The sequence below is a fragment of the Vanacampus margaritifer genome, chromosome 5 (genome assembly GCF_051991255.1).
Source record: "Vanacampus margaritifer isolate UIUO_Vmar chromosome 5, RoL_Vmar_1.0, whole genome shotgun sequence".
Lineage (NCBI taxonomy): Eukaryota > Metazoa > Chordata > Actinopteri > Syngnathiformes > Syngnathidae > Vanacampus > Vanacampus margaritifer.
This window is the reverse complement of record NC_135436.1, coordinates 26,414,814-26,442,317: the sequence shown is the minus strand read 5'-3', so window position 1 is coordinate 26,442,317 and position 27,504 is coordinate 26,414,814. Positions and strand designations below refer to the sequence as shown.

Sequence of the window (27,504 nt, the reverse complement as noted above, 5' to 3'; positions counted from 1 at the left end):
TGGATTACATTTATTTTATTTTTTTTAAAGTTGAAAATTTACTTCCGCAGTCTTCTCTTCCGGTTTTATCCATAATCATCTGTGTCCATTATTGTATTTCTAAGGGTATTATTGCTTCATTTAATATACATATAAATGTTTTTTCCTTATAGTAGGAGTACATAGGATCCTCACATTAAAAAGAAACATTTTCCAATGTTCACTTTTACTTAAGCGACTCTGCTTTGAGTGCACTATTTCACGACCCCTTTCCACAAACGAGCGCACCTCCCGCGAATGAAAGCGCTTTATTTGAGTTGGCCTCCCATGATTTATCACCACATAAAAAAAAACTAAAGGTCTCCGCGCCTCTGAAACGATCCCGCGGCTCTGAAACGATCCCGCGGCTCTGAATGTCGGACATTATGGTAAAAAAAAAATCAAGAAAGGGAAGCATATTTCCTTAATTAAAACATGAGGATGTTTATTGTCAGAAGATGCAAGCACAGAAAAGCGGCATAGCAGACATCGCGTCACGTGGCGCACATGTCATGAGATGATATTAATGATGCACTTACTGCTCTGTTTATTAAACACATCCTTGTTGATAACCCCGCTGGATTATTTCAAGTTAGCTGGAACACATTTGGGAAATTTAAAAAGCGATCATAACATTTCAGCACGGGTGCGGAGATACTGTAGTCCTGTCTGTACTGTTTCGTTTCTTGAGGCGAAAATGACAATCGTTTGTATAGTGACAGGCAGAAGAAGAAAAAAAAAAAATAGAAACGATTCTCCATAACCACAAAAATACTCAACAGGGTTGTTATGACTGTAAAAAACATAAATGTACAATGTTGTCACTTCATCACATCACACTTTATCATTACATGTATGTAATTGTCCCTGCAATTAATTGTTAAATATATGGTCACAACAAAGTTAATATAAAATCAGAAGTCATGTAAAATTCTGGCACACAAATATTTCAGTGCGCAAGTATCGTTCGATTGATGTTAAGAAGCGATTTGCTCGAAAGATAATATGTTAAAAGTGAAGGGGAAAGAATTGTCCCCCAAAAATGTATTTATTTACAGCAAATAATGCATCTTTGTTCGTCTATCTTTGCCAGTGACATATAAGGACATGGAGAACGATTACATACTCATCCACTAGATGGCAGAATTTGTATCCAACTGTTGACTTTGATACAATCAAATGATAGCTTTGTGTTCAGCTAAACACGCCCGCTTCTCTCACTGGCGAATCATAATTATTCTTATTATTAACTCATTCACTGCCATTGACGGCTATAAACGTCAAAAATTCATTTGAACTATTTCTATTATTTTAACTATTTTTTTCCCCACTTTTGTTAACAAGAGTATGAAAACCTAGAATTTTTTTTATTGTACATTTAGAACAGATATAACATTTGTGATTAATCGTGAGTTAGCTATTGAAGTCAAGCGATTAATTCATATTAAAAAAATGTAATCGCCTGACGCGATAAAAAAAAATAAAAATAAAAATGACATTAACAACACACAACAATAGTTTTTCATATACTAGTTGACAAAAGTGGGGAAAAAATGTTAAACTAATAGAAATGGTTCAAATTAATTTTTGACGTCCATAGCCGTCATTGGCAGTGAATGAGTTAATCAATTGGTAATTTTTTGTTTGGTGGAATGCCGTGGGAATTTTTTCATGTAAAATTTGTCCGATGGCTCAATAAATGTTAGGAAACGACTGCATTAAAGATTCAAAATTGTCCTCAAAGTTGACAAAAACACGTACGCTCGTAAAGTTTCATCGTAGACTCAAAAAAATGTGCATCTGGTTCACTGAAGAATTGCGACGTGTAGTGACGGGCAAAACAATGAAATACTCTTCCACAAAAACTGTGAAGTCATCATGACATAAGTAGAATTCTTCTCGCTTTAAATTTCTTTTAATTCCACTTCAATGTTGTTCTTGGCTATCTAATAAGGTTTTTCTAAAATATCAGCCTTGGCTTAAAAGATTTTGGGCAAAATTGGTCGAATCGGTCATTAGTGAGTATTAAGCAAGTCACACATGAGACTTTCAGTTAGATCAAAATATACAGAAATCAAGCCACCATTGTACGAATTTCCCGCCCCTTGCAGTCTTTGGGTCCACGTCCTCGCTCACACGTAGTCTTTCCTCTCCATCCCCTGCCCCCCCGCCGACCTGGAGGCCGAGTACGCCATCCGGGAGTTGTTGTAGCGGGCCTGGCTGGGCGGGCACGAGCAGCACAGCAAGCCGCCGCCCAGGATCAAGAGGGCGGCCGCCGCCCACCCGATGTAGAGGCCGGCGCCCAGTTCCCGCCTCTGCGCGTCGGTCACCAAGGGGTTGTAGAAGTCCCGGATGATGGTGTTGGCCGACCAGGACACGGGGATGAGCTGCATGACCCCCGACACGATGAAGAACACCCCGGAGACGATCATCACCTTGGCTTTGGACGCCTCCTCCTCGATGCAGTTGGTGCACTTGGCGCCGGTGATGGCGATCAACACGGCCATGATGGCGAGCAGGATGGAAATGACGGTGAGGGCCCGGGCGGCCTGGAGATCCTGCGACAGGGCCAGCATGGAGTCGTAGACCTTGCACTGCATCTGACCCGTGCTCTGCACCACGCAGGTCATCCACAGCCCCTCCCAGATGATCTGCGCCGTCACGATGTTGCTGCCGATGAACGCCGTCACCCTCCACATGGGCAGGGCGCACGCCACGATGCCGATGATCCATCCCAGGATGCACAGGGAGATGCCCAGCAACTCCAGGCCGACGGACATCCTGCGGGCTCTTCCACCAACGTCGCGCCGGGAGAAACTCTTGAGGAAGTTGGCGGCCTTGCGTGTGTGTGTGTTTGTGTGTGTGTGTGTGTGCAGCCAAAGACGAGAGCACTATGCTTTATAAAGTAGGGTCAGGTGGATGGGAGGAGTCCTTGGAGGAGATGACATCACTCCAAAAGGGGGGGGGGGGGGTGGAGAAGAAGAGACTCCGCTCTCGGCTTTCACTGGGCCACAAAGAGGCCTTTAATCACAGCAAGTGTGGAAGGCGGATAAACACTTTTCTAAGCTGAAAATCACAGGTTTCTTCACTGGGCTTTTTTAAGACAGTAATCATTCGGTGGTTCTTAAATTTCACCAAACTGCTTTTCCAGCAGCCTCTTTCAGTTCTCCTTTGTTTCTATGGGGTTCTGCCTTCAGTTGAGTCTTCAGAAAGTAAAATGCATTCTCTATTGGGTTCAGGTTGGGTGAGTGACTTTCCCATCCCCGATGAAGTCCTTAGTGTGTTTTTGGGGTCTCCCGATGAGTTTAGATGCATTTTTCTGTAAATTTCCCACACAAAATCGTTTTTGTAAACTTTCCACCGTCTTGGTTTCATCAGTCCGTAAAACCTTGTTCCTAAAACTTGTTTGGCTCGTCTCTACTTATTTGCAAAATCCAATCTGGTCCAAGACACACAAGCACTGCACTGAAACAACATATGCGAGTGCGTTGCCGTGGCAACCCCTAACAGAGGAAAGTTTGTAGAAAATGTTAGTAAAATTAGTTTTATTAACCACCGGTATATTGATAACCTGGTAACCGTTGTCTTAGTAGCTTGAACTCATCACTATGGGTAGTTTTTGTTTTGACTCATTCTTGGATCAAAAATCTTGACCAAATGTGGCAAGTGAAATCCTTTCTTTTGGACCTGGCGCTGGTTAACTATTTCACCCAATTTGGGTTACTTATGACCCAGCAGTTTTAAGAGAGTACATTGAATGTGTCCACCTTGACCACTATTATGATTCGGGTTCAGATAAGGACTTGATTAAGTATTGTGAGTGACTCACTGCCGAAGACCTCATGAGTACGCGTGATCACCCAGAAAGCATTTGATTGGTTGGCAGTGAAGAAAGGAAGGAAGTCCAATGTGGATTTCAAAAGAAATGAAACTGGACTTTAAATTTGGTTTTGGATTTAGCGAACAAACATCATCTGGACATTGAGGCTTTTACAGACGTTTGAGCTGCTGTTTATCTCGTTCACTGCCATTGACGGCTATAGACGTCATAAATTCATTTGAACTATTTCTACTAGTTTAATTTTTCCCCCACTTTTGTTAACAAGAGTATGAAAACCTAGAATTTATTTTTTTTACGTTTAGAGCAGATATAAAATTTGTGATTAATCGTGACTTAACTAGTGAAGTCATGCGATTAATTACGATTAAAAAAAAAATTGCCTGACGCCCCTAATTCTTAAAAATCATTTATTTTTAAAAAATAAAATAGAATAATTTAAATTATTATTATCTCTTTGACTGCCAAAAACGTTATATAACGTTTAGTAAAATCTTATGGAGGAGTGCCAAAGACGTTAAAAGACGTTTTTTACAAAAAAAAGGGGTGAAACTAACCATTTTCTATTGTTGATTACTCAAAAACGGAATACGGTAGAAACAAACTTTTTTTTCTGATGAAAGATGACAGTCCAATCTTTCATTTGGTAGTATGTGTGTTTCCATAGTCCAAACACATAATTTTCTGTGGAACTTGAAAGATCAGTCAAAATGCTTAAAATCGGCTGGCACCCACGGCATCCCTTTTCTGAAAACGTCTGGCAGTCAAAGAGTTAATTTTTAAATCTTTTTTTTTTTTTTTTTAAAGAAACGATTAATAAAAATTAGGGGCGTCAGGCGATTACAATTTTTAATCGTAATTAACCGCATGACTTCACTAGTTACCTCACGATTAATCACAAATTTTATATCTGTTCTAATACAATAAAAACATTATAGGTTTTCATACTCTTGTTAACAAAAGTGGGAAAAAAATGTTAAAACTAATAGAAATAGTTCAAATGAATTTTTGACGTCTATAGCCGTCAATGGCAGCGAATGAGTTATGCTGCATTCACACATGCACGACGGTTACAAACAAGGACTTCTGGCACTTTCTCAAACTTCACAAACGGTCACTTTTCGAGCATTCACCCCCGCCAGCAAACAGTGTTTGATGGCCTTTAATCACTGTCTGTCTGCGGGATGCCCTTGGAATTCTTTGGCGCAACGACCGTCTCTCTAGAAATGGAGCCCCCCCTCCCCAGCAGCTGCACCCACGGCCGCCTTCTGTCCACCCCTCAAACCCCCTTCCTTTTCTCCCAGCCATGAAGCAAGTCCTTTGTTTGAGAAGCTGACAAAGTTAGACGGACTATCTGGGAGCAAACAGCCAGGTAGACGGCTGCTCTGATGCGGTCCGAGCCTCCATTCATTTCAATCTACTTCTGAAGATCTCTGTCAGAACGGAAAAAAAAGACCGTTTACATTCCAGAAATACATATTTTTTTTGTCTTAAAATGGTGAGTGAGAAGGGGGCAAAGGTTAGGTTAAGGAATGGATTAAACCCAATACAAATTCAAACCCCTCGTGGAGATTTTTGTGCATAGGATTTTTGTTAGCGTTTCCATCGTAGGTCCTAAAATGAGAAAGGAAGATTCAGGCTTTCAACCATCCAAACAAATCTTTAATACAAAATAATAATTGTGCACATTACAAACTTCTTTTTTTTTTTTAACTTTGATATCAAAACAGTGAGTTAGTTTATCATAATAAAACGTGCGCTTCCGCCAATAGCAAAAAACTGTGAGTAATTGACACTACAAAAAAATGTTCAGAATGTTCTTTGACAGTAATTTAAACTAAGGATGCGGCAATGCCAATTTTTTTTTAGACCGAGTACGAGTATTTAGGACGTATTCACAGATACCGACTAATGATCCTCAGTTATGTCATTACGTCTTATAATTGTGTTGAAAATGTGTTTTCTTTTTATTGAATATTGTAAATATTGAATATACCCCAAATTGTGATCATAAAATATTTTTGAAGAAAAATGCACTAGAAGTGCGAGGACGCCTTTTGCCGAATACAAATGTCTTAAGGGGCACTTCAACATACTACCTTGACACCAATTACTACTTTCCTATTAGCTGGGAATAGGTGAATTCATAAACAGTAAATTCAGCAAAATTTGGAACACAGTTAAAAAGTTCAAAATTGTCCATTAAAAGCCACATTAGACGTAGTTTCTCTGCTCATAACCACTCTGCGGGATGGATCTGCTGGGCGGGTATATGATCTTTGACGGGGGCCCGTACCTCTTCCCGGGCTGAGGAGGGCAACTGGAGCACAGGAAAACCCCGCCGAGGAGCAGGAAGGCGGCGGCGGCCCATCCCATGTACAGGGCCGCCCCGATTTCCCTTTTCTGGGCCTCGGGGATGACGGGATTGTAGAAGTCGCTGATGATGGCGTTGGCCGACCACGACACCGGGATGAGCTGCGTCACGGACGCCAGGATGAACGCCGCCCCGGCCCCCATCATCACCCGAGCTTTGGCCCTCTCCTCCGCCACGCAGTTGGTGCACTTGGCCCCCATCATGGCCGCCATTAAGCCCACCAGGCCCACCACGATGGAGACGACGGTGAGAGCCCGGGCGGCCTGCAGGTCGCCGCTGAGGGCCAGCATGGAGTCGTGCGTCTTGCACTGCATCTGACCCGTGCTCTGCACCACGCAGTTCATCCAGATGCCCTCCCAGATGGTGAGCGCCGTGACGATGTTGACCCCGATGAAGGCCGACACCCTCCACATGGGCACGACGCACGAGGTCAGGCTCAGGATCCATCCCAAGACGGCCAGCACCACTCCGAGTATCTCCAGTCCCGCCGAAGTCATCCTTAGAAGTTTGTTTTTTTCCGTTGTGCCGCCAACGGGCCTCGGCGCTCGTATAGGCGATGGAAGGCGGAGTCTCAAAAATTCAAACTGTCAAAAACTGTAGCAGCTCAGGAAAACGGACTCGGCTTAATCATTCAACCCCTCGGTAGCGCTCCCAGCTGTTTTGGGAGAGGGGAGAGTACACGCTGAGTGGGTATCTCAAATCTGGAACGGTTAAAGAGTAACAGAGGTGGTCGAGAACCTGTCGATGAATGATTGAAAGTGACTATCAGCATCCACGGCTGTTTGGTATCACTTTCAACTTTTTCAGCTAGCGGAACCTCTAAAGGTCAAACAATTTTTTTTATAGGAAATACTGCCTGGTGCTGTCTTGAGATACGGCTTGATTTCCAACTCTAGTATGCAAATCCAGCCCCCCCTGACAAAAAAAGTGAAATGTAGCCTTCTATAATATTACACCGTAATGAATAGAATGTACACAATGAAGCAGTTTATGTAGCATGATTTAATGCTGCGATCCAATTTAATGCGCTGTGCCTGCCTTGGCCACCAGGAGGCAGTACAGTAAGTCATGCAGACACAAATGAAGAAGAAAAAGTGATTCAGTAAAAGGCTATTATAGGATAAATAATTGTTATACAATCTGTCTAAATGTGTTACTCAACTTGTTACTGATTGCGTTGAGATAGCCGTTCTGCTAACTGCTAGCATGTAAATGACGTTTTCCATTTACGTTAGCATGAAGCTAAAGAGACTCTTGTGAGGCAGACACATGTAATTATCTCTTTTTTTTATGTTTGATACAGGGCTGTAATTAATTATGAATTATTTTAATACTTGATTCATCTGCCGATTATTTTGTCGATTAATCAATTTAAAAAATGTATTTTTATTTTCTATCTCTTCATTCAAAACAGGACATTATTCCAAATTAACGCCTCCCTAACATGTCAGAAAATCTGTAAAAATGTTGATTGTTTTCCAGCGTTTTTGCAAATATTTTATTTTGTTTCCACAGAGTTGTTCAGTTGCCGCAGCTCTTTTATTGACTCTCATTGATAAACGTGTGTACCGAATGAAGTGACCAGTCAGTGTGACATCATCTTGAAAGCAATTTCCTCCTTGGTGAAAACGTTTGAATGTTCACACAATTCTTGTCAGGAAGTCAATAGACAATTACCAGTGTGCACAATGGGGCCGGGTGGTGGGAGGGGGCGAGGGGGGGTGGGGGGTTTGGGGTCTTATCAGCGTCCTTGTTTTGAAGGTCATAGTGTTTTTAAAGGTTTATTTGCCCTCAGGTTTTTTTTTAAACGCATCACATGGCCTTTTGCTATAAGAACTATGTAGCAAGTTTATCTTCTGCTTTGCTTGGCGTTTTGGAGACTTTCTGACCCCTTGAGGGACTTTTCAGTCATGTATTTATTTTTTAAAAAGCGATGACGATGAGCAACCATTAGTGGCCTTTTGTGGAGTTATTTGAGGCTTTTGGAGACTCCCTCAAGATTAGCAGATGTGCAGACTGCCAAAACCCTGTCTAATAGGAAAGTAGTACATTAGTCTCAAGGAAGTATGTTGAAGTGGTGCATTTTAACTGGGCGACTTTGTTGGGGAGGAGCCTGGGTTGATATCAACGAGACTTTGCTTCATTGGGTTTGTTTCCTAGTGCAGTTTTCAAAGCAGCATCTTGGTGAGGCCTCATTTAAACTATTAATTCATTCACTGCCATCGACAGCTGTTTCTATTAGTTTAACATTTTTTTTCCACTTTTGTTAACAAGAGTATGAAAACCTAGATTTTTTTTATTGTACATTTAGAACATATATAAACATTTGTGATTAATCGTGAGTTAACTAGTGAAGTCATGCAATTAATTACGACTCGAAATTTTAATCGCCTGACGCCCCTAATTTTTAATAATCTTTTTTTTTTAATCGCGTCAGGCGATTAAAAATTTTAATTGTAATTAATCGCATGACTTCAATTCTTAACTCACGATTAATCATACATTTTATATCTGTTCTAAATGTAAAATAAAATAAAAAATTCTAGTTTTTCATACTCTTGTTACCAAAAGTGGAAAAAAAATTTAATTAGTAGAAATAGTTTAAATGAATTTTTGCCGTCAATGGCAGTGAATGAGTTAATATAGGCAATTCTGGAAGTCAATCGCGTTTTCTATTCTCAACATAATTCAGTCCTTAGGCTATCTTCTGCAAAGAGTGGGGGGTTATTTTTATCCTGACAAAATACATCTGTTCTGTTTTCACTTTTTTAACAATGAAAAATGCAATTGTAGCCTGTAGTTTTTTTTTCCGAAAAAACAAGCAACTTTTTCATTCCTGTGACATGGCAGTTATATTAAATTTCCATTCAGAATATCAGGGAGCCTTTGAGGGGGGAAAAAATCACTGTACTGCAAATGGTCAAAAAATTTGAGATGACCTGATCTAAGGACACAGCTATCTGTATACAAGCTATTAAAATGTAAATTCATAATCCATCCCCTTTAAGTGATGAAAGCGGAGAGGATTTGTGCTCAATCAGACAAACGTTCCCACATATTTGGAAACAAACCTGTACGAATGATTAACCAGCTCATGCTGGAACTAAAGTTTAGTTTGCAAAACAACTCTCAAAAACAAGCAAGTAGGTCACTTCTATTTGTTTAGAGTGCATCAAATGGGTCACTCAGTCAGTACTAGTTGGGCTCAACAATTCATTGAATGCAGGTCAACATTGCAATATAATAGAATGACTTCTTTTTTTTAAAGGGTTTGTATTCCAAAATATTTGTTTAATAAATGAGCCACCCCCCCCCCCCCCACCCCCACCCCATAGTTTTTTCTGTAATAAAGATTCATGTATTGTTTGTGTTTATAAAAAAAAATACTTTGAAAGATGGCGTAAAAAAAAAAAAGCATATTAAATATTGAGGAACAAAAAAAAAAAAAGGCCATACATTTGGTCTAAATGGAGAAATTTACTATTATTTTACAGAGTCCCATTGAGGTGGTGGAGGGGGTTGGTAAGGTGGGCCAGGTAATCAATGAAGTCTTTGTGAGGGTTTCTGTTGCACATTAGTCCGATTATCCCAGACCAGGTTTCAGGACAGGTTACAAAGGAAGACGAGGCCAACAAGACCCCTTTTGTCTCCTTGCGAAGTTTTCCCCGAAACTAAATATCTCATGTCGGGGGGGGGCTGCAGCTGGTATGTGCGCTCTGCATAACAACTCACACAGGTGAGGCGCTTATCATAGTGGAAGTGACTTTAATGGATTTCATGACTTGGCAGACTTTTAACTGTCTAATGCAACCAAATATGTTGTACAAAAATATTTGAGTTTTTTTAACCTAATTACCGAGTATCGGGTGCTCCAAAAAATATGTGATCGCCGAACCACGAATACGAGAAGGTTCACTGTAAACGCATCATGTTCAGTTATAGCCTGAACAACATCAAAGTTTTACTATAGCGCTAAAAAATAAGCGGAATTCAGTGCTGCTATGAGATACGAGCGCAGAACCCAACTCGGCTCACTTCACAAGTTCTTTAAAAAGAGGCTTCAAGCTGTTTACTGTCAAACTCTAGATATGACTAAGAGAAATTGGTGTTGTGTATTCAAAAACAAACAAACAACTTCAAGAATGCATACGTTAGCTTAATGCTAACACAAAATAGTAAACACCATTTTGGCGGGCTAATGGTTAGCATTGATAGACGCGGCGTTACAAACCTAAAAGCAAACAATATTTGAACACAAACAATAAAGCAATACTCATGGGCAGATATAATTTTATTATTATTATTATTATTACTGTGGCTTACAGACGACTGATCTGCTTCATGGGTAGTTGTATGTCTGTATTATACTGCCCTCAGGTGGCCAAAACATGCACACCAAAAGGAGCAGCCCAATGTCCATTGAATTGAGGCAAAAAAAAAAAAAAGTGGTCAAAACCTTTTAACTCATTCACTGCCATTGACGGCTATGGACGTCAAAAATTCATTTGAACTATTTCTATTAGTTTCACATTTTTTCCACTTTTGTTAACAAGAGTATGAAAACATTAAAAAAATATATTGTACATTTAGAACAGATATAAGATTTGTGATTAATCGTGAGTTAACTATTGAAGTCATGCAATTAATTACAATAAGAAAAAAATTATTGTCTGACGTCCCTAATTTTTAAAAATCTTTTTGTTTTTTTAATTAGGAGCATCAGGCGTTTAAAATTTTTAATTGTAATTAATCACATGACAACTAGTTAACTCAAGATTAAACACAAATTTTATATCTGTTCTAAATATACAATACATTTTTTCTAAGTTTTCATACTCTTGTTAACAAAAGTGGAAAAAAAATGTGAAACTAATAGAAATAGTTCAAATTAATTTTTGACGTCTATAGCCATCAATGGCAGTGAATGAGTTAATTATTTGCATTCAATTTAATTACTCATTATCATATAATTACTGCTTGTACAAAGTACAATTTTATAGTATATAGTAACATAAAATATAGATTCTAAGTCCAAACCACCATTTTACTTCAAAAGTGGCGCACCTCTAGAAATGCCCTCATGGTCTGCTGACATAGAATATAAAAGCAAACAATGACACCCACCACCATAGAAACATTGCCCAAAAAAAAAAAACGGTCCAAGGTCCTTCAAGCATTCACCCACTGCTCATTGCTCCCCCCTGCTGGTCACATTGGCAACACTTTCATCACACATAGTCTCGTCTGTCGTATCTACGGTGAGAAACAGTCGAGTAGTCCACTGGGGCGGGCCCCCCGTTTCCCCGGGGACTACAGGTGCACCACAGCATCGCCCCCCCCAGAATGAGCAGGCAGGAGGCGGCCCAGCCGAAGTACAGCGCGTTGCCGAAGTCCCGCTTCCCCGTCTCCTCCAGAAGCGGATCGTAGAAGCCCGACACGATGGCGTGGGCCGTCCAGGACACGGCCGCCAGCGTCAAGACCCCCGCCAGGGTCAAGGCGAGCCCACCCGCCGCCGCCAGGCACCGTTTCCCCTTCGCGTCCCGGCTGCAGTCAGTGCACTGAGCCCCCGCCGTCGCCAGGGCGATGCCAACTACGCCCAGCGCCACCGAGACCACCACCAAGGCTCGGGCCGCCTGGAGTTCCCGGGGGAGCCCCAACATGGAGTCGTGGACTTTGCAGTGCATCTGGCCCGTGCTCTGCACCGAGCAGTTCATCCACAGGCCCTCCCAGATCACCTGGGACATGACCACGTTCTGGCCCACGTAGGCGGCCACCCGCCACATGGGAAGGCCGCACGCCACCATCACCCCAAGCCAGCCCGCCACGGCCAGCGTCAGGCCCAGGATCTCCACGCCGGAAGAGGCCATCACTTGAGGAGAGAAGACCCTCTGTGTGTCGGAGTGCGCGCCGCCTCGCAGGTGATATGAGATCCCCTCGGTTGCAGGTCCCGAGTCCCACTTGAGGGAGAAACTGATTGGACCTTCTTTATACGGCTTGAAGGTGGAGTCAGCGCCAGGTGGTGTCAACCTGGCGTTGAGGTATGCTAGGAAATACTCCAGACAGATATTGAGAGCGAAATCGAGAGATTACTGGAATCATCAATATCCATTGATTTTAAAATGTTGTGCCGAGTTCCTTCATCTCTCATGTTGTCCGATGTTGATATTGTACATAAATGACGTGCATCTGATCTTAAAACTCCCAAACTAACAAAACTCATCTTCAAATATAACTTGTAAGAACAACCTTCAAATAAATAAGAAACAAGGTTAAAATAACAATATATTAAAATAATAGCAATTCCAAAAAAAAGCTTGTTCCTGCTGTGCGCGTCTTGGCCTCATAGGGGCAGTGTGGTGCCGTGCATGCATGGAGCACACACTTACATTGAAAAAAAAAAGGGTACAAGAAGTTGCGGGTTTGCTATGTTAATCTAAGTAATTTTTTCACAGATTAGGAAGATTATACGCCTTTGAGTAGTGTTATATTACCTGTCTGTATGTTTCCCTACATGGTTTGTGTGTGAATATTCGTTATTTGAAGGAATATCACTCCTGAAATTCAATGCTAATTTTGCTGTGAGCTTGTTAGTGGGATTTTACATTGACTACTAGCATTAGCGCTGGCGATGTTTCTAAAACTAGCTATGTCCGTAACCTATTTAAAAATACAATGTGTGTAATCATTTTTTGTTGTGTGTTTAGTTTTACAATAAACTCCAACTCAGGTGTCATTAAGCAACTCAAAGCAATAAACAAGAATAACATTGATGACACGCTTGCTGCCCAAACAACACGATAGCACGTTAAGTGTTTTTTTTCCTATTATAGTGTTTTTAAGATTTTGAGAAGCCAAACAAGAAATCTCAGCAATCAGTACTAAATTCTTCTCGTTCTTTGCACGTTTTTAAGCACTTGCCTTCAAACATATTTCATGAATTTAGAAACACATTAGAAAAATGACTTTCCAGTGTGTGTAGATTAATTAGGTACTATTAATGGTACGCGGTCTCCCTCTGGTGGTACGCAAAAAAAATCTCTACATTAAATGTGGAATTTTTGCACAACATTACAAGGGTTTCAACTTTTTTTTTTTTTTTGTCCAGTACAGCAGTAGTCCCAAACTACTGGTCCCTGGACTGGTACTTGGCCCCACAGATATCTTTAAGAAAAACAAACAAATCGTCACCCTCTTAAAATAACTAAAAAAAGTATTTTTTTTTGTAAATTTTTTTTTGCAAATGGGTAAATTTTTTTGTGTTTCCTAAAAAATCTGAATTTTTTTTTACTTAGGTGATTATTTTAAGAAGGCGTTGAAATGCAAAAAAAAAAAAAAAAGAAGTAAAATATGTCATACTAAGCTGATGTAGGCGCAACAGGCCTCCTTGATTTGCTGCCTGTGTGGTTTAGCTAGATGTAGCGCTCATACATACTGCCCAAAAATAATAATTTCCGTGTTGAGAACACAGCACCCAGCAACAGAGTTGTTGACCTTTTCCAGTTTTTCTTGAATTATTATTATTTTTAATCATGTCCAACACCATCCTCCCCTGTAAAGCAAACCTTTGGTGTGCATTTTAAGCTCAACCAATCAGGGGGATCAACATCCACTATGTAGATTTCACTTAAAGAACTATATGAATGCGGAAAAATGCTGAATCACTCTTGAAATGAGATCTGTGTACTTCAGAGGGGGGAAAAAAGAACAACAATACGCTTCCTTGTGTGCTTCCATGCAGACTATACTGCTCCCAAGTTGTTGAAAATGTTAAGGAGCCAATTATTTATATGGCGACAATACTCGCCTCGGGCCTTCTTGCGAATGAGTAAAAGTATTCTTAGTGTAAGGTGAACTCTGTCATTAAGAGCATTCTTCTCATTTACTAAGGTCACCCTGGATCACCGATCAGGGTGATCATTTCCCTAAATCCCGCACCTGCTTCTTCTCCGAAGATTACACGTCAACAGAAAACAATGGTGTGAATGCCTTCAAAATGCTGACTGAGAACCACTTTCCCCATTGCGCAAAACATGATGTTGAGCGGTGCGCAGCATCTGAAATTAACTTGACAGGATTATTGGCTTTCACTTTTTACGCCATCAAAATGTCGAGCGGCGATGCTAAGCAGACATTGCGCCGACATCTCTCGAATCTGAAAAGCACTTAGCCAAAGCGGGGAGATTTAAAGTTGAGTGCAAAATTCTGACGTAGGTGGTGCACCCCCTCTGTCCCGGACATAACTAAAAAGATTAATAATTTTATTGGTACACATCGGGACACCCATCAGTGAATTTCCCATAATTTTTAAGCTACGCACCCAATTTGACATCACGATGGAGTTGGCGCACCCCCTCTATAATCCAGACACACCCTAAAAAAAATTTATTTAGCAGCTTTTTGGACGTCCATGGTCACCCCTCAACACCCTTTCACAAACTTTTGAAGCCACACACCTCTTTCAACATTTCCACAGATTTGGCGCACCTCCTTTTCTACACACATCTTAAATACAAACATAAAAGTCACATTTATGGTTCCCATTAGTCACCTTTTGGCAGCCTTCCTAAAAAATGTTCAACCTTGTACCCCCTTCAAAATCCAGAAATAGTTGGCGCACCCCCTTTCTCTCGACATACACCCTAAGAAAAATATTAGGCACCTTTCTTGACATTCATGAGCGCCTTTTAGCAGCATTTCTCAAACTTCAATATCATGACGGGGTTTGCGCACCCCCTCTAACCTGAGCACACCCTAAAAATAATTACTAGGCACGTTTCTGATGATCTTATAGTAGATCTTATAGTAGCCTTTCTCAAACTTTTTAGTTAAGAACAGCCTTCAACACACTGCTAAAGTTGGCGCACCCCCCACACATTGTCAATTAAAACTTAATTTTTACCCTTATGGATGCCACTGGTCAGCTTCTCTGAGCCTTTTGGAGAGTTTTTAAATCGTGCACCCCTTCAACATCCCAACAGAGTTGGCGCACCCCCGATCCCTCAAATACACCCTAAAAATATGTTAGGATCACTTCAGCATGCTCACGTCATGGTAGCCTTTCTCAAACTTCTGAAGTCACGCACCTCCTTAATCAAAATCTCAACAAAGTTGGCACACCTCCTTCTCACATAAACACAACCTAATAATCATCATCATTTTCATATTTGGTCCGCGTGTTTGCAAAGCAACACGCAGTTGAAGACGCAAAAATATTTATTTAACAACTTGGAATCTTGCTTTATCAGAGAAGTACGCGTCTGCAGATGATCAAAATCCAAATACGAGGTGAATCATAACAGTTTTATTGGCTCACGCTTGCTGGAATCTTCTGGCATTTGATGGAAGGCCGTCAACAATTTTGTGCAAAAACAAGACCGAGTGGGATTAAAAAAAAAACAAAAAGTGGAACGGTTGGGGCTGATCTGTTTGAGGATGCGTTCTTGGTATGTGAGCATAAAGGGGGATTCAGTACAAACATTTCAAAACGTCAACATGTCGCCGCTTGCCAACATTCACCTGTCGTGGGAGCGGGAGCCGGTCTGACCGCTTCTCCGACTTGTTTTTAACGGACGACCCGCTCAATTTCAAAGCCTTACATCAGGGTGCTCAAACTTTTTGGGTCTAGCGAGGAATCTTCTCACGGGTCCCCTCATCATCCTAATTCCAATTAAACAATTAACACTTGTACCGTTGGAAATAAACATTTGCCTATTTTCAAGAGAAAAGTCATAATGGAAGAAAAATATTTTGGGGGGACAAAAAAAAGTTGTAATGGCAAAGTTTCATTCCAATTATTTAATCACATTAAGTGTTTACTGTCTATATATGTCTGTATTTATTTTATTTTCAATAAAGCGATAAACTCATTCACTGCCATTGACGGCTATTGACGTCAAAAATTCATTTGAACTATTTTTATTAGATTAACATTCCAATTTTGTTAACAAGAGTATGACAACTAGAATTTTTATATTGTAGATTTAGAACAGATTTTTGATTAATCGTGAGTTAACTATTGAAGTCCATCCATCCATCCACTGGATGCGATTAATTACAATTGAAAAATTTAATCGCCTGAGGCGATTTAAAAAAAAGAAAAGATTATTAAAAATTAGGAGCGTCAGGTGATTACTTTTTTTTATCACAATTAATTGCATGACTTCATGAGTTAACTCACAATTAATCACAATTTTTATATCTGTTCTAAATGTACAATAAAAAAATTCTACGTTTTCATACTCTTGTTAACAAAAGCGGGAAAAAAAATGTTAAACTCATAAAAATAGTTCAAATGAATTTTCGACGTCTACAACCGTCAATGGCAGTTGAATGAGTTAAACAAGTATTTCATGAGATAAATCAGCACAAGATATTAGCGCCTGTACGTTTGACTCAAAACTGCCACTTGCACACTGAAACTGTGATGAGGCCTGAAGGACAGTCTCACTGTGATGGCATCACTCGGCGTGTCCGCACATGACTCACACCTTTGAAAGTCTCTTCAGTCTGAGGCACTATCAGCTTTTGTTTGAGTCCTGAAGGTGGAACATGTTTTCATTTTGAAGAATTTTATAGCCATTGCTTATCAAAAAAGGCATATATATACTTATACATATATTTATATTGTGTATGTATGCATATAGGTTTGGGTTCATTTCAAGTTTGACCGTTAAGCTAATGATGGTGGAGTGACTAATTATGAGTTGCAATTGTTTTTTTTCATGTCAGTTTTTTTTAGTAATTAATTCATCCGTTCAATAAAATAAAAAAAATGGTCGCATTTCTTTAACTTTTGAATCATATAGAAGCGCAACGAGCTTTCTCCCATGCTCTGAAAGCATCTCTCCTCAGATTATTAATTGTGGACATTCCTCCTGGTTGGTGGAACTCAATATGTCCAACCATCCCAGCGTGGATCAAACGGAGGGATTGTAGTCCACTTTTTTGGGCTGTGGGACACTGCCTCCATTCATTTGTGGCACAATCTGATTCCCTGGACGGCACTCGTGGCCGCACATTCGTTGTCGGGCGGACTCACTCGCGTTTAGGACCACTCGTGTTTTCATCATTGACAAAACTGGAGACTGGACTTGACTGGACGGCTACACCCACAGGTTAGGTTGAATTTTATGACTTAATTTGATAGCTTGGTATCATATGTTTTTCTACACTATTGGTTCATGTTATGATCCGAAAGGATGACAAAAAAAAAATGGTTCAGAACAACATATTTAAAAATCATCTGTAAATCAATAATATTGTGTTGAGTTCCAGATATATTTGAATTAAATATATGCAGGGTTGTTAAAAAGTTTGTGTTGCACCAGAAAAAGTATTAAAGAAAATGGGTTTGTTTGGTGTAATCGACCAAAAAAACAAAACAAAAAAAACATGCTCTAAAAAACAATAAAATAAAAAATAAATAAATATAAATAAATAAATAAAAATAACAATATTTGTAATTTGGTAGTTAGGTTGTTTGCTCATTTGACTAAAATATAAATAGCAACATCAAAGAAACCGATAATTGTCCAGCAGTCTCTTAATTTCCATATTTATTCAATTTTAAAATGTTTGGGGTTACTTGTTTTTTTTCTCAAATAAATATAACATTAAATTAATCAGAAATACAGTATACAGTACAGTAGACGTAGTTAACATGCTTGGAAAATGACTTGATAATAAAAAATATGAAAAATTTTAGAATTACAGTCCAACTCTTTGAAAGTTAGTATGTGTACAGTATGTATATGGATGTACTGTATATGTTCCTACTAGTGGTTTCACATCTGCCTCATAATTCAGCTTCCACCATCTTGTTTTTGAATGTACATGTTCTCCCCGTGCTTGCGTGGCTTTTTCGCATGCTTCCTTCTACATTCCATCAACACGCATATGTTCGGTTCACTGACGACTATCCGGAGGTGTGAATGTGAGTTTGTGTGCTGGTTTGTCCATTTGTGCCCTGCTATTGGCTGGGCCATCCGTCCAAACTCAATTGGGATCTGCTTATAGAAAATGTCATTTCAATTTTGGATGTAATAATAATTTTGTCCAATCAGATTTCAGCTTTTATGTGTTGCCATGTCAATCTAATCTGCCTTAACGATCACGAGTGCTAGCTCATGTAGCTATATTAGCATTGGGCCTGTTTCATGAACCAATCAGATTTCAAATTCATCAAAACTTGTTACAGCTAGCAAAACACCTCTTGTGAGTATTGTGCATTTTTTTTTTTGGGGGGGGGGGGGTGTCATGTTATCATACACCTCCCATGATTATCCATTTACCGTTATAACAAACCCCTAAGGGCAACCGTAACTACAACACGGTTCATGACGCAAGTAAGTTTCCCACTCCTGCACTGAAGTCTTTTTTTAGCTTCTATAAGTGAGTCACCGGCGGCCATGACATCTGTAACAGTCACCCGACGTGTTGACACATGCCGTGGGGGGCACTGCCGACAGGTGTGCATAAAAGAGACGCGACAGCCTCACCTGAACATTTCGTCAAGCAGCAACACTCAAGAGAACTTCAAGAGGATTTTTGGACATGGTTTCGGCGTGCTTACAGATGCTGGGCGGCGCCCTGTGCGCCCTGGGCTGGATCGGGACCATCATAACGTGTGCCCTGCCTCAGTGGAAGGTGAAGGCCTTCGTGGGCAGCAACATCGTGACGGCGCAGAGGACGTGGGAGGGCATCTGGATGACCTGCGTGAAGCAGAGCACGGGTCAGGTGCAGTGTAAGGTCTACGATTCCCTGCTGGTCCTCAGTCGGGACCTCCAGGCCGCCCGGGCCATGATCATCATTGCCATCCTGCTGGGCGTGCTGGGGGTGCTGCTGTGCCTGGCGGGCGGCAAGTGCACCAACTGCGTGCGGGATCAAGGCACCAAGGTCAAAATCTGCGTGGCGTCCGGCGTGGTTTTTATCCTGGCGGGGGTGATGTGCCTCGTCCCCGTGTCCTGGACGGCCAACGGTATCATTCGAGACTTTAACGACCCACTGACTCAGGACTTCCAGAAGAGGGAGCTGGGGGCCGCCTTGTTCATCGGCTGGGCGGCTTCGGGCCTGCTCATCGTAGGCGGCGCCCTGCTGTGCGCCAACTGCCCGCCCAAGGACGACTACCCCACCAAGTACCCGCCCAGCCAAGCGTCTGCGCCCAAAGACTACATCTGAAGGATGTCTAGCGTTTCATCAGGGCCAACATAACGGGTTGCAACTTCCAAACAGAATTTGCTTCTTGACTGGAAAGTAGACAATGTTACATTTCTCTTTATTTGATCATTTCCATGTGTTTCATGCACTCCGTTTCCTTTCTTTGGTTCGTATTATTGTCTATTGACAGTATTTGTAAATAAATTGTCAAAAAGATTTGTATTCTATTGTTTTGTTTTGATTTTGGCTAGATATTATTGCACATTTGAAAGAGAAAAATAGTGACCAACGATTCTCAAACTTTTTACTCTTAGCACCACATCAAAAAATATTTGCTTTCCAACTACCACCATAATGACCAACATTAAAATACAGTTTTGTAGTAGATACTGAAATGCTCCCTAAATGTTGTTTAAATACTCTCTGTTATGCTTCACAAAAGTTAATTGGCAAAATGTTACCTAAAAGTTATCTAAAAACTCTTAAATCTATGAAATACTCCCTAAAGTTTACCTAAACACTCTTCAATTTACAAAGTATTCCCTGAAAGTTACTTAAATACTTATATAAATTTAGGAACTACTCCCTAAAAGTTTCCTAGATACTCTTACATTTATGAAATACTCCATGTTACCTAAATACTCTTGAATTTAGGAAATACTCTTAAATTCACAAATACGTCTGAAAAATTACCAAAACACTCTTAAATGCAAAGGACTCCCTAAAAGTTACCTAAATACTCTTAAATGTAAAAACTACTCCCTTAAATCTACTGTAATACTCCCTTCAAGTCACCTATACGCTCAAATGTACTGCTCTATAAATTCTCTTAATAATCTTAAATCACAAAATAATCCATAAAAGTTACAGAAATACTATTAAAGCTACTGAAAAACTCCCTAAAAGTTACCTAAACCGCTTAAATGTACTTAAACACTCCTTGCAACTCAAGTAGTGCTTAGCTGCCATCACAGGGCATATTTTACATATTTAGTCAAGTACATTAGAGTGAACCTCCACTATTTGTAGGGACCGAGCCGTATCGCAAATAGTAGACACTACCCAAAAAGGTTTGTAGATGCCATAATATGGTAGTAAAACACTACTTATGTCAAACTGAATGCATGTGTTGTGAACGTATCAACTCGTTTCAACATAAATGCTTGATACAAAGACCCCACCAGATGGCGCTAAAGCAATATTATTGTACTGGCCTGAGTACAACAACAACAACAACATCAGGCCTGTTTTTGACAGTGTATCTATTGTCCATGTGTCAGAAAGGGCATACGGCTTAAAAACTCATACGAGTGAGTGAAGTATGCTAGCTCAATGCTAACTCACAATTGGAAATGTATTTTAGAAGGGCAGAAGAATAGCATCAGTTGCATTATAACCCTTTAAAACAACGGATAAATGAAAACAATCAGTGACACATCACATAGACAAATAACAAATACTCTCAGATATACAGTATATATTTTTTTTTTTTCCTCTGTGAAGAACAGCTAATATTATTGCGGCTTACTGAGGACAAATTGACTTTGTACACTGCGGTATGTCTGTAATATGCTGCCCCCAGGTGGCCAAGGTGTGCACACCAGAAGGAGGAGCACGGCGTCAATAGAATTGTAGCAACAACAAAAAGTGGCAAAAAAAGTTTATTTCTTTATATTGTACTTAATTATGTAAACAATGGATGTTTTTATAAAAATCTTTGAAAATTAAATCTATGAAAATATTTTTTTTTTTTGGGGGGGGGGGGGGCTGTAACATATTAATGGCATTTCCATTCAATAAAGAAAGTTGATTTTGAGATTCAGTTGTTTTATGTTGCAATCGTGTTACGGAATAAATAAATAAAAAACTTGTATCTCAAGGCACCACCGTATACTTTTTGAAGCATTTTTGATTTGTGGTTCCTGTGAGATTTTTCTCATGTAAAAGAAGACCTGACCACAACAATGGGAACCTTCTGACCATGGAGTATTTCCAAGGTCAGCACTACTGAAGATGACTAGACCCGTGTTTATGTATAAACTCACCCCAGCCAATAGAAGGCCAGGATTGCGCGGGTCACACGCCTCCCTGTTGTCGTTGCCACTTCTCCCACAACAAACTACAAAAACAGAATCTCACCGCGTCCCGCTAGTCTCTCTGGACGTACACCGGCAAAATGGTGTCTCAGGGCATTCAGATGATCGGCATTTCCGTGGCGACGGTGGGCTGGTTGATGGTCATCGTGGTGTGCGCGTTGCCCATGTGGAAAGTGACGGCCTTCGTGGGAGCCAACATCATTACGGCGCAGACCGTCTGGCAGGGCCTGTGGATGAACTGCGTGGTGCAGAGTACGGGACAGATGCAGTGCAAGGTTAATGGAAAATTTCTGTAATCTTAGATAGATAGTGAGGGAACTGAAAATTGCATATCATTAGCCTAATAGTAGAATTGCCAAATTTTTTCTTCATGTCTGTATTTTTTTTTAGTCACATAGGTCATGGGTTGAAATGTAAAACTTTTGCTTAGTTTCCACAAATGTTCAAATATGACTCGGTAACTATTTGGCAAACGATACGGCACTTGCTGAATACGGAATAATGGCTAAGGTGAGTTTTTTTGTGCGGTTGAGGCGACAGTTCCTGTCTGACAAAATCAGAGGCTGACAAGACCATCTATGAGAGGCAGGACAAAATGGTAGTGAGAGAGAGCTAAGACAATGAGGTGTGATGTACAAAAAGTTAGCTTAGTAGCATAATTGTCAAAATTATGTTTGAATGTTTTCAGACAGTTGCCTCGATTCAACCTTTGCAGATTACCATGACCTGGAGCCAAGAATTGACAGTATTATAATACAATATTTTATTGATACTGTATCACGACAGTAACTCTAAAATGATTGATGCAATTATGCTAGTAGGCTAACGAAATGTATAAAAGAGAAGCTAAAGTGGTGCTTTGAGATACGAGTGAGTGACCTAATTCATGAGTTTTTGGCATAAATGTCATATTTCATTTGTTTTTGCTTTGACATGCTAACGCTAACTTGAGATATTAACACTGTATGGTGGCAGTGAACTCAACTTGACTCACTTCAAAACAAGCAGCTAGTGAACAATTAATAAAAATAAAAATAAATAAAACATTCACCTGTTTTTTGCCACTCCCACTTGAAGTTTACCATCAAACTAAGTATAAAACAAAGATAATTACACCTTGCGTAATTAAAACAACCACAAAGCTTAGCATTTAGTCCGCTAACATAAATGCTAATGCTAGCATAATAACTTGAAGCACCCGTGTATCTCCACTTGTCAATTTTCTGTATACAATTTAAGCAATATCCACATCGTAATTCAATAAATTAGTATTTTGAATGTTTTAATTACCAACTTTTACCAACATCATTGAGCCAGGGCACTTATTTTACATCAGAAAAATCTGGCCATACTCCTCTGGATATTATTAGTCATTTGAACTCTAAAAGGTCTACGACTCCATGCTGGCGCTGGCGCAAGACCTGCAGGCCGCCCGGGCCATGATTATCATCGCCATCCTCACCGGGATTTTCGGCGTGATGCTGTCCATCGTGGGCGGCAAGTGCACCAACTGCATGGAGGAGGAGGTCTCCAAGTCCAGGGCGTGTATCCTGGCCGGGGTCCTGTTCCTCGTTTCCGGTCTCCTGTGCCTCATCCCCGTGTCGTGGTCGGCCCACACCATCGTCACCGACTTCTACAACCCTCTGGTCATCGCGTCCCAGCGTTACGAGCTGGGGGCGGCGTTGTACGTGGGCTGGGCGGCCGCCGTGCTGCTGCTTATCGGCGGGGGGCTGCTGTGCTGGAACTGCCCCCCCAAACGCCACCAGAACCCCCATTACGTCGCCAAATTCACACCTGTGAAGTCGGTGTCTACTTCGAGGGAGTACATGTGAAAGGTTGTTGACGGATGGGACTTGGAAGTTTAAAAAAAAAACATGCGGCATTATAGCTGTGAATTTCTGCATTCCCCACAAATAATGTGTTCACTTTTTGACTGATTGGATTTTTAAAATTATCTTTTGGGGTATTTCTTGTTGTGCTCTTTCGGAAATGCACCACAAGGTGGCGCCAACTGGCCAATCATTTGTAGACTTTCACATCACTCAACAGACAAGGCATTTAAAGGCATGCACACATTAAATGTTACAGATACTACAGTGTGAAATGTGAGGAGGGCGAGTACTTTTTTTACCCCATGAAAATTACTACTTATCAAAAATATATACAACTTTTACCACCTTCTATTGCCTCTCTGTAATCTTTTATTCTTCAAAACGAGGACCTCTACAATTCATCCTACTATTTGTATTTGATATGTTTTACTGCCACATGCACCATTGATTGGATGAATGGACTGACATTTTAAAACGAAAGCGAACGAAACAAATGTTTGTGTAAACACGGAACGTGTGTGTCATTTGATGCCCGGCGGGCGGCAGTGTGCCATCTTGGATCACAAACTTCTGACGACTGCTGATGTCACGGCCAAGAAATTGTGCAACGCTTTTGCTTGCGTACTTTGTTGACTGTGCACGCTATCGGAAAAATGTCTCACAGGAAGTGATACTAGCTTTTACCACTTGACCACACAAGGCATGTCTGTAAGAAAATGTGGAAGACACTCGTGTGAATATAATTACTTAGCATATGAAAAGCCCGATCTTCCTTGTCCATACATTGAGATGAGAGACTAGAGGGTTTCAGTTGGGCAAGGAATGTTGGAGGGTTGGAATCCCATATTTGATATGGGAGAAATAAGATCGAATTGTGACCACAATATACAAATTGTGCGCACAAAATACAAATAAAGAATGTCATTATCATTCCTGGACAATCAGGTAAGCAAATGGAGTGCACCTTCTCAAGAAACACTAGCAAAGGTGCGCTCCATTTGCTTACCCAGACATCGACATTGTTTTAATTGGGTTAAAGCCACAAATTTGCGTTAAAAAAAAGAAGAAAAGAAAAGAAAAATCTGTCATGAGTAAGTGTACAAAAAAAGTCTGAAAATATGTAACTTTTCCCCCCAAAATTATACCACATTTCTTTGAAAATATCCAACCAATTCAAGACAAGGTCAACGTTTCAAATTAGGATTCCAATTCAGGATTAGCGTTTCAAATTGGTGTGATGAGACAGGGTTGGAGTTTATTTTTTAGGGTTTTAAGGCAGGATGAAAGTTTCAAGTTTTCAGGGTTGGGTTTGAAGCCAGGCTTAGGGTTCCAAATTAGGATTCGAAGCAGGGTTTCAAGTAAGCGTTTAAATTTACGGTTTCACAAACTTTTTAAATGACAATTTAGCTTCAAATAATAATTTAAAAATATATATTTTCAGTGGTAGAATTGTATTATCTGTTTAACTAAGGATGTAGCCAATTTTAGCAGAGCTGACCAGCATCGTGAGATGTTTAAGGACACACAAAAAAGAGGGATTTATGCCACTTGTGTTAAACTCAAGGCATGGAGGCCAGATGTGCTCCACTGAATCATTTTATGTGGTCCTAAAAAAAAGCAAATTATGTGCATCCACTTTATGTTTCTTGCTAAACACTACAAATTGTCTTCACTTTTAAAAACGCTGAGCTATTGCAAGCCATTTTTGTTACAATCCTCCTTTTTAAAATAAATATAATAATATGTGAGCAACCAGTTTTTTTTACCAAGCTGAAAACTTTGACGTCACAGAGTCGTAAACACCCTTGGTGCGCATAAGAAAGCATGTTTTTCCTCAATACCACTCCTGTGACTGGGAGAGGGCAATCCGGTTTGGCGAGAAGAACTCACCCGACGACCACAAGCAAGGGCCCGCCCCCTCCGTCGTCGTCCCGAGACAGAGAGCGAGAGACAGGCAGCTGCCGGCTTCCGAGCGTCGACCGCTCCAGTACGCAGCTTCTTGGCCATGGGGAGAATCGGCAAGGAGACGGCGGGTCAGATCATCAGTTTCATCGGGCTGGTGGGAGTGGCGGTGACCACCGGCATCCCCCTGTGGAGGGTCACCTCCTTCATCGGCGCCAACATCGTGACGGGCCAGATCATCTGGGACGGCCTGTGGATGAACTGCGTGATGCAGAGCACGGGCCAGATGCAGTGCAGTCTCAACGAGTCGGTGATGAGGTTGACCCCTGACCTGCAGGCGGCTCGGGCGCTGGTCATTATCTCGCTGGTTTTCGGCTTCATCGGCTTCATGGTCACCTTCATCGGCGCCAAGTGCACCAGCTGCCTGAACAAGGAGACCTCCAAGGCCAAGGTGGTGATCATCGGCGGCTGCCTGGTCATCGTGGCCGCCGTGCTCGTCCTCATCCCGGTCACGTGGTCGGCCAGCATCACCATCACCGACTTTGTGAACCCCTTGACCATCAACACGCAGCGTAGAGAGATCGGGGCGTCCATCTACATCGGTTGGGGGTCGGCTGCCATCCTCTTGGTGGGCGGCATCATACTCACCACCTCGTGCCCGCCGCAGACGCCCACGTACGGATACCCCGGTTACCAGGCGCCCTACGCCAACAGGTCAGCCTACGGCAACGGGTCAGCCTACGCCAACGGGTCCACGTACGCCCCCGTTTACGCGCCGGCCTCCAGCCAGCCCTACACGCCGAGTGGCTCGTATAATCCCGCCAAGCCGTATGCGGCGCCCTCGGGATACTCGCCGCGGCAGTACATTTAAGCAGTGGACCCAAATGTAAACTGCAGACCGGATTGTTCTAGTCCTGCATCAAAACAATGAAGAACGTGGAAAGTAAAGGAAAATGACTGGAATGTGGCCTTGTTATGAGAATGTTTTAAAAGTGGAAATTTGCTGGTAAATTTCCATGGGAGGTTAAGATGGGGGAACTTGGTGACATTGTACAGTGGACCCCCTTGCTTATTTCTAGTATCTTTTTCCCGATCCCCCTCTTGTTTGTATTTTTTTTTTTTTACACAATCCTTGCTTATTTGCCTATTTTCTGAAAAAAAATCTCCCCCCAAAATATAACTTTTTCATGGCAATTATAGTGAGTGTCACTTATTTGCTAATTTTTTGCGTAATTTTCTGTCGCTATCCCCGCCAATATCAAGTGTCCACTGTACTTTTTGTATTTTTGAAATGGAACTTTTTCATTTTTAATTATGAGTCTATTCACACCTATGGACAATTGAATGTAGTCTCCAATGAACCTAACATGCTTCATATGAACGGCCTTTCCACTGGAGTTTACCATCGTTGTGTAATTAGCTCCATTTAAAAAAGCAATCGTACTCTTGAGCTGTTGATTTTGTGTAAATAACTTTGAATGTGTAATAAAAATTTTGAGTGAACAACCAGACTTTTTTTTTGTGGTGTCAGTTAAGTGTATGTTCCAAAACAAAACAAAGGAAAACGATTAGCTTTTGTAGCTAGTACTTTTCCAAAAGTGTAAATAAAAAAATAAAAAAAGATTAAAGAATAAAGGGATTGTCAATACCCATTTCAGGGGGCGGCCATTTTCTCACTTGGTTTCGGCTGAAAATGACATCATAGTTGCTCAGGTAACGGCCAATCACGGCTGTGAATGAGTGTCACATGATTACACTCAGAAAAAGTGAGCTTTGATTGGTCAATATCTGAACTCTGAGCAACTGCAATGTTATTTTCAGTCAGTAACAAAAACGTACTGAAAACGGGTGGATTTTGCTGCTTAATTCATATTGCACAAACTCACAACTCATCCGAATGCCGTGTTTAAACTAGTGGGGGAGCACACAACATTATTGTAAAGAAAAATTTTGTTATTGGGTTGACTTCCCATTTTTTCCTTTTCTATTCTGTTCCTGTTGCAGTTAAAGTGATATTGCTGGCAATAGCTACATTTGCAGAACCTCTTATATTTTGTATAGTTGATGTTCATAGTTTGCTTATAGTAGTAGTTATATAGTTATGTATAGTAGTTAAATCGAAAATTACTCACCAGTTACTCAATAATTGAGTAGTTTTTCCCCACAGAATACTTTGACTTAGGTGATTATTTTTAGGACTACATTTGTGTCTATGTTTTTTGAACACAATTCTTTGGGATGGAAATGAATGTGTTATAATAAATGCAAAAACCTAAAATAAATGATTAT

General features: G+C 40.8%; 5 protein-coding genes across 5 annotated transcripts; 2 read left to right on the top strand and 3 right to left on the bottom strand.

The window, feature by feature from the left end:
- Window positions 1-443: 443 nt before the first annotated feature.
- On the bottom strand, window positions 444-23,791 carry LOC144051965 (claudin-3-like). The gene is made up of 3 exons (XM_077565639.1): window positions 22,944-23,791; window positions 21,525-21,719; window positions 444-3,337 (listed from the first exon to the last, which is right to left on the bottom strand). The coding sequence occupies exon 3, from the start codon at window positions 2,796-2,798 to the stop codon at window positions 2,151-2,153; it is 648 nt and encodes a 215-aa protein (XP_077421765.1). The 5' UTR covers window positions 2,799-3,337; window positions 21,525-21,719; window positions 22,944-23,791; the 3' UTR covers window positions 444-2,150.
- Window positions 5,497-7,580, bottom strand: LOC144051964 (claudin-4-like). Its single transcript, XM_077565638.1, has one exon. It carries the CDS (start codon window positions 6,725-6,727, stop codon window positions 6,071-6,073), a length of 657 nt encoding a protein of 218 aa, XP_077421764.1. The 5' UTR covers window positions 6,728-7,580; the 3' UTR covers window positions 5,497-6,070.
- On the bottom strand, window positions 10,504-16,137 carry LOC144052440 (claudin-4-like). The gene has a single exon (XM_077566499.1). It carries the CDS (start codon window positions 12,095-12,097, stop codon window positions 11,459-11,461), a length of 639 nt encoding a protein of 212 aa, XP_077422625.1. The 5' UTR covers window positions 12,098-16,137; the 3' UTR covers window positions 10,504-11,458.
- On the top strand, window positions 18,715-19,601 carry LOC144051967 (claudin-4-like). The gene has a single exon (XM_077565641.1). The coding sequence runs from the start codon at window positions 18,783-18,785 to the stop codon at window positions 19,404-19,406; it is 624 nt and encodes a 207-aa protein (XP_077421767.1). The 5' UTR covers window positions 18,715-18,782; the 3' UTR covers window positions 19,407-19,601.
- On the top strand, window positions 21,523-26,726 carry LOC144051968 (uncharacterized). Its single transcript, XM_077565642.1, has 3 exons — window positions 21,523-21,756; window positions 22,870-23,143; window positions 25,302-26,726. Exons 1-3 carry the CDS (start codon window positions 21,562-21,564, stop codon window positions 26,084-26,086), a joined length of 1,254 nt encoding a protein of 417 aa, XP_077421768.1. The 5' UTR covers window positions 21,523-21,561; the 3' UTR covers window positions 26,087-26,726.
- The last annotated feature ends 778 nt before the right edge of the window (window positions 26,727-27,504 follow it).

Bases quoted from the DNA above. Each gene is read 5' to 3' on its own strand.
- LOC144051965 (XM_077565639.1), bottom strand. From the start codon at position 2,798: ATGTCCGTCGGCCTGGAGTTGCTGGGCATCTCCCTGTGCATCCTGGGA.
- LOC144051964 (XM_077565638.1), bottom strand. From the start codon at position 6,727: ATGACTTCGGCGGGACTGGAGATACTCGGAGTGGTGCTGGCCGTCTTG.
- LOC144052440 (XM_077566499.1), bottom strand. From the start codon at position 12,097: ATGGCCTCTTCCGGCGTGGAGATCCTGGGCCTGACGCTGGCCGTGGCG.
- LOC144051967 (XM_077565641.1), top strand. From the start codon at position 18,783: ATGGTTTCGGCGTGCTTACAGATGCTGGGCGGCGCCCTGTGCGCCCTG.
- LOC144051968 (XM_077565642.1), top strand. From the start codon at position 21,562: ATGGTGTCTCAGGGCATTCAGATGATCGGCATTTCCGTGGCGACGGTG. The intron at 21,757-22,869 runs GTTAATGGAAAA...GAACTCTAAAAG, and splicing joins CGGGACAGATGCAGTGCAAG to GTCTACGACTCCATGCTGGC. The intron at 23,144-25,301 runs GTTACGAGCTGG...CGACCGCTCCAG, and splicing joins TCTGGTCATCGCGTCCCAGC to TACGCAGCTTCTTGGCCATG.